The sequence below is a fragment of the Mus caroli genome, chromosome 4 (genome assembly GCF_900094665.2).
Source record: "Mus caroli chromosome 4, CAROLI_EIJ_v1.1, whole genome shotgun sequence".
Lineage (NCBI taxonomy): Eukaryota > Metazoa > Chordata > Mammalia > Rodentia > Muridae > Mus > Mus caroli.
This window is the reverse complement of record NC_034573.1, coordinates 120305834-120312718: the sequence shown is the minus strand read 5'-3', so window position 1 is coordinate 120312718 and position 6885 is coordinate 120305834. Positions and strand designations below refer to the sequence as shown.

At 46.1% G+C, this 6885-nt stretch overlaps 1 protein-coding gene across 20 annotated transcripts in view; it reads right to left on the bottom strand.

Moving 5' to 3' along the window:
* The window catches only part of Pum1 (pumilio RNA binding family member 1), a 114813-nt gene extending 108148 nt beyond the window's left edge, over positions 1-6665 (bottom strand). For 8 of the 20 annotated variants that reach the window (XM_021161062.2, XM_029476309.1, XM_021161049.2 and 5 more), the window contains exons 1-2: positions 6355-6511; positions 873-1246 (exon numbers count right to left, since the gene is read on the bottom strand). In XM_021161062.2, coding sequence (XP_021016721.1) covers positions 873-1235 — 363 coding nt within the window. In that variant the 5' untranslated portion in view covers positions 1236-1246; positions 6355-6511. Of the gene's footprint in view, positions 1-872; positions 1247-6354 lie in introns of those variants that run through there. The other 12 variants (XM_021161050.2, XM_021161051.2, XM_021161052.2 and 9 more) reach the window with 6 other exon arrangements.
* Positions 6666-6885: the final 220 nt, after the last annotated feature.

Here is a 6885-nt window from a genome sequence, read left to right as displayed (position 1 = left end):
GTGGCGCACACCTTTAATCCCAGCACTTGGAAGGCAGAGACAGGCGGATTTCTGAGTTCGAGGCCAGCCTGGTCTACAGAGTGAGTTCCAGGACAGTCAGGGCTACACAGAGAAACCTTGTCTCGGAAAGCCGCCCCCCCCCCCAAAAAAAGGAAGTCAGACATGGAGCTCAAATGTTTAATCCCACTACTGGCCAACCCCTGTGGATTCAAAGCCAGTCTGATCTACATGACCTACATGAGAGACCCTGTCTCTCAAAAAAAGTTAATGAAAAAAAATTAATGAATATCAACTAAATTCTTAGAAGAGAAAGATGATTAAAACCTAAAAGGCACAACACAACCATCCCTCATTTTAAATGACAAATCTCAAGTGAGCAACTGATTTCTTAGTTCCCTCCACTTTCAGCCATAACACCATTTTACTTCAGTAATTCTTTTAATTTTCAATTTACAACATCGGTCAAGTGTAGTTCTTCCTGGGAATTTAAACATTCTCACATTGTTTCCAAATAACAGGATCTTAAAGATAAAAGTCACCTAAAGGGAACAGAAAAGCTTTGCTTTACATTGTCCTGTAAACCCAAACAATTTTTAAAAGCATGTCAATGGTGAAAAATATTCTGTTAAAAGATATTCCTAGTAATACCTTGTAAACATTAAAACACTCTTGAGATGTCTTTAGTGAATTTACTATATAACACCAGAATGGTAAATAAGTCAGTGGCAATTACAACACCAACCATTCTTTAAAACAAATGACTCTTGTTTACGACAAACTAAAAAAGCAATGGAAGAGTTTCAAGACAGTCACTGAAGCAGACAGCCTAAGCAGACAGTGATTACAAAGCTGAAATAGGGAACTTTTTTTACCTGGTGTTCTGCATGAATGTTATCCCCTGTAGGCCATCGATGTTTGCTAGTATTATAGCCGCCTCCACCACTTCCTCCTCCCCCAAGCTGCTCACCATGCTGCCTCTGAAAGAAGTAGTCCACCATAGCGTCGTCCTGGGAACGGCCTGCAACTCCTATGGATCCTGGGACAGGGCTGGAGTGTGTTCCAGCTGCAAGAGCCTGATTTGCAGCTGGCTGTGGCTGCGCTTGCGACCCTGTTCCAGATGTCAAAACAACAGGCATGTTGGGATTAGCTGGTTCTTGAGGGTGATGTTTCAGGTGGGGGCTGAAAGAGTCCTGCCAAAGCACTGCTTTTCTCTTCAAGACACATGCAACGCTCATTCCACCAACACCTGAGAACAAACAGTTAACAGATGTTTAATGCTTGCATTTAAAAAAAAAAAACAACTCCATATACTCCAGTACAAATGCTACACAATTCCCTCTCTTCCGCAAGTCAATACTGTCTCGACCAAGAAGTTAAGTGTCTTGTACCAAGTTCCTGAGCTGAGCCTCCTCTGAAGCTGCTGGGCCTGTGTGTACAGAGATAAAGGCCAGCAGCAGCAGGTACTGCAGCAAGTGCTGAGATGAGGGCCCACTACTGTCAGCAGAGCTTTCCTAACAAGTAGTCATAGAAAGACAATTCCATTTTACTTATGGACCACATAAACAAAAAAGTAAACAAACAAGCAAAATAGCAATAGGGAATCAAAATTTAATCAATAGCTTCCCTATTCTTTCTCCTTAAGTCAACTATACTTAAAAATACACAGTTTTTTTTTTTTTTCCTGAGGTGAGATTTCACGTAACCCAGGCTGACTTTGAAATTAAATGGTAGCCAAAGCTGGCCAAGAACTACTGATGGTACTCCCACCTCCTGGGTGCTGGGATTACAGAAATACATCAACAGGACGGTGACCAGAAACTTTTGAAAGCATCCTTAAGTTTATAGGGTGGAGATATATAGCTCAATGGAGGGCTGGCCTACCCTGAACAGGCCCTAGATTCAATCCCCCAGACTCCACTCCAGCCTCAGCAGATTCAATCCCATGGACCCTCTCCACCAAGTTCCCTAATTAGCTTTAAAAGATTTTACAACTGTAACAAACATGTCAATAACCAAACAAAGGCCTACGGCTTAGACTCTGTAACTTAAAAGAACCCACCCTTTAAAATAACGTGTTGGGCTGGTGAGATGGCTCAGTGGGTAAGAGCACCCGACTGCTCTTCCGAAGGTCCAGAGTTCAAATCCCAGCAACCACATGGTGGCTCACAACCATCCGTAACGAGATCTGGGGCCCTCTTCTGGAGTGTCTGAAGACAGCTACAGTGTACTTACATTTAATAAATAAATCTTTAAAAAAAAAAAATATCTAACGTGTTTGTGGGACAATACCAAGATCAGCTGTGTTTGTATAACATGGGAAAAATTACGACTTTTACCAATACCTTACAAATACAATGCTATCATTCGAGTTACTGATTAACTAGAAAAAGGACAAGACAAACCCAACTCACTTTGTTGGTACTAAACCTCTGTAAAAACCAGGTCTGCCTCACCAGTCATAGGGTAGCAAATGCATGGCAGACATTATCTCATCACAGAAACACTGAAGCATTATTGGCCTTGTTTTGACAAGTTAAACATTACAGAAGTTAAGAGGAGCCCATGGCCATCCAGCTAGCAACAGAGATCTCCAGCTATTTTGAAACCAATCCTGGTTCCTTCTAGAACCCTAGCAACAGTATCACTATCTTTTTCACTTGTTTTGTTTTTGGTGTCATCATGCAGTCCTGGCTTGTCTACAACTTGCTATGTAGAACAGGCTGGCTTTGAATTCACTGAGATCTGCCCGTCTGAAGTATGGGATTAAAGATGTAAGCTACCACCCCTGTGAGTATCTGTAGTACATTACACTCTGGAAATCCAACAAAGAAATCAAATGCTATTAGGAACCATTGCTACTTAAGTTCCATAAAACCAAATAATTACATTTGTATGAACAAAGTAAACTGGTTACCAATTAGGGTAGTCTGTCTGCAACCACCAGAGAACTTCCAAGGTTAGCAACACTGTTCAAAACAAAGGAGAAACCTGTTCTCTCTTTTTAAAAATATTTAGTCTTATTTTGTATGTATTTTACCTCTGTGTGTGTGTGTGTGTGAGTGAGAGTGAGAGAGATGTACATGTGTCTGAGAAGGCCAGAGGCACAATACTCTCCTCTAAAACTGGAGTCAGGAATAACTGGGAACCATGAGTGCTGGGAACCAAACACATGGCCTGGCAAAAGCACCAAGTCAGAAGTAAGAAAGCAATGAGCACCGCTCCAGCCTCCAACCATCTTCTCTCTAGGTAAGTAACCTCCTAGAAAAGTAATCCTAGGGTCTCAACTAATTCAGGTTATGAAGCTAAGTAGACGTCACATGGAATCTGCAATCTGTTCAAAACCTAGTTTGTAAACCTGTTTTAGTCCTGTGAGACTAAACAGGAGAGCTGCTAATATTCTAAGGTCAGGGGAGTTATACTGTCAGCTTAAGGCAAACATGCAGAACCATAAAATCTCTCAAAAAAAACAAAAGACAAAACCAACCTGCTTTGGAAATGCCTAATGTAAATCAAAACTTCCAATACCCTTCTACCTACCTACCTACACACACACATACACACACACAAACCAATTAAACCTTACACTGGAATAGTTCTAGCCTTCTAGGCTCTCATGAATAAAATGCTGTCTAGGCTCAAGTACAAACCCAGAAAAGTACAGCTGGGGGCTGGTGAGATGGCTCAGTGGGTAAGAGCACCCGACTGCTCTTCCGAAGGTCCAGAGTTCAAATCCCAGCAACCACATGGTGGCTCACAACCATCCGTAACGAGATCTGGGGCCCTCTTCTGGAGTGTCTGAAGACAGCTACAGTGTACTTACATATAATAAATAAATAAATCTTAAAAAAAAAAAAAAGTACAGCTGTTTCATTATCAGCCTCTGCAAAGTACACAGCAGCCTCCCTAACCCTCCTCACTTGGTGCTCTAAGGACCTCAGTCCATTCATACTTCATTGTACATTTGCTTCTACAAGAGAATCTCCATCTCGCTGGGCATGGTGGTACACGCCTTTAATCCCTCACCTGGGAGGCAGAGGCAGGAGAATTTTTGAGTTCGAGGCCAGCCTGGTCTAAAAAGTGAGTTCCAGGACAGCCAGGGCTACACAGAGAAACCCTGTCTGGGGCGCTCGGGGAGTGGGGAGTTTAGCTGGCCAGTGGCTGTGCACTCAGGAGTCAGAGGCTGAGCCAGATGAATGAACCTCGAGTTCGAGGTCAGCCTGGTCTACAGAGTGAATTCAAAGATAGCCAGAGCTACAGAGAAACCCTGTCTCAAAAACTAATAAATAAGTAAACAAATGATAAGAGATTGTCCCTAAAAGCAATCTCATTCTAAAATATAACTGGGGAGGGGTCACTTACAAAAATATTAAAATAAAACAATTGGCCTTTTTAAGGCTGTCTGGAAGCCCTGAGACTTCCTGGTTTACCCAATGAGGCAAGGCAGTTTCTAAAAACACGGGAGAGCCTGGAAAGAGGGACAACTGAAAAGTGAGCAAACACCTCAGCACTAACATGTGTCTGAGAGAATTCTGTAACATCTTGGTACTGACAAAACAAAAACTAATAATCTGTCACCTAAGTTTCCAGAAAACAAGAAACTGATGGCACCTTTTAGGGGACTCTCAACACTCACTAAGAAGTTATGTGCAGTATGTAAAATTTGATTTTTTTAAGCAAATGACATATCATTTAAAAACAAATATTTTAAGCAATGCAATGAAGTAGCAAGTCTAGTCTAGTACTTCCTAGCTTTCACACTGTCAACATCACATTGTAGTTTGTTTTTACTTTTTTTTAAATATCACTAATAGGAGTTTTCTTTAAACAAAGCAGCATGGTTTAATCTTTCTCCATTCACTAAGATGCTCAGGGCTGATAGGTGTTTATTTTTACTACACTGAACAAACCTTCTGTGGACATAAATTTATCTTAAAGCAGTTCACAGACTCAAACTAAACAAATCCCAACTTCAAAAAGCTGTGGCCTTAGACAAGATGAACTCAAGCGTGGAAAGGCAAAATACTAAAAGTTCAGAATCCAGTATTTCCAAACCTTCAGATAAAGATCCGCAGCCCCTAGTGTTTTACAAAGTTACAATGAGCGAAGGGTCAAAGTGGTTTACTAAAAACCCTGAAGGAAGCTGCTGATCTTAAAAGGAGAGCCACACTAGTAACTTTTACACCAAAGCAAACAGCTAAAGCTACAATCCTACCTTCAGAAGTAACTGGCTTTAAAAACTGAACGCCCAAAAGCCCTCATAAATCATCTTAATAATCCCAGTCATTAATGGGGTGAGCAAAATGATCAAGTGTAACGAAGCGTTATCGTAATTTGCACAATGAAAACGAACAATCCTTCAAAGTTATGGTGGGGATAAAGCCTTCTCTGGTCATCTCTGTGGGAGTTCCTCCCGAGGTGGGAGGGGAGCTCTTGGGAAGAGGGGTGAGCTTCACTGGAGAAAAGTTAGAGGAGTGTTCCTCACTTAACGTGGGAGTGGTACTGACGAGTCAAACAAATGACCCGTGTTTACCCACCGCGTTCATGAGGACGGAAACTGTAGCACTGTGTAGCTATCTGCATGTTTGTCCTACTACCTGCTGAAAGCCCCTAGGAGAGGGAAGCACACCAACACAAGGAGGATCAGAGAGGAAGAACACCCCCCTCCTCAAGGGGGAGGAAAACACACACACAAGCTCTCACAGAAACAAAAGGCCACAAGGAACCCAGGCGCTTAAAAAGCGATCCGAAACTTCCTGATGGTCACCTCGCCATATTTCAAGGCTTGCAAGATCGCCCACTCCCCCACCACCATGGGGGGCTCGCCCGAGGACCGTGGCCCACCGCCCGCTTTCTAAAGCCCTGTATTGTTCCTCCCTCGGCGCTGCCACGGAAGCTCCAGCCAAGTCCAAGGAGCCCGCGGGAGCACAGAATCTCCACTCCGCGGCCACAAGAGAGGACCTGGGGCTGCTCAGATCCATCCAAAAAATAAATAAATAAATGCAGGGGAGGAAGGAAAAAAAAAAAGAAGAAGAAGAAGCCGAGCCGAACGGCAACACCAACCTCCAGGGACTCCCGGCAGGGCCGAACAGAGGCACGGAGCCGCCGGCAGCGGCGGGCGAGCCGGGCCCCGGCCGCGGCCCGCTCCCCACCCCCTCCTCGCGGATAACAATAGGGCCTCGCTGCCGCCTCCCAAACACGTACGAGCGGAGCGAGCGCGGAGCCTCCGCCAGGCCCGGCGGCGTCTCTAAGCCCTTTCTCGCCCCGCCAACCGCTGCCAAACGCCAATACGAGGGGCGCATCGGCTCGCTGGGGATTCGGAGCACGGTTTGGGGCCACCGGGGCGCGGATACTCACGGGCGGAGCGGTAGGATGAAGATGGATTCCGGCCCCCCGATCTTCGCTCGCCGGCGCTCTCGCTCCCCCTTACCTTTCACTCCGACAACATGGCGGCCCACTGGGGACTGGGCTGACGCGGTGCATCATGGGAGCGGCGCCGGCGCCGGCCCCAGCTCCGGCGGTGGCAGCGGCGTATGCTAGAGCGGGCGGGCCGGCGGGCGGCTCTGGAACAGGTTGCCCGGTTGCCATGCCAACGGCAGGGCCTGTGTGAACTCGGGGAAACTCGCAGGCCACACAACCGCTGTGCCCGCCCGCTAGGGCCAGCGCGCGCCGCCGCCGCGCAGGGAGCGGGGTGGGAGGCGCGGGAGCGCGCACGGAGTGCCCGGGCTGCCGTGTGGGGGAGGGGACGCCGACCTGGGGCTGTGCCTGAATCTTGGCACAGACTGACCCGTGGCTGGGTTCGAACCCCTTCCAGCCCTCTTGCTCCTGGCCTTTTTGCATCTTTTCCTGCCTCGTTTTCCCAGTGTAACATACAAAAGAAAAGAGCAA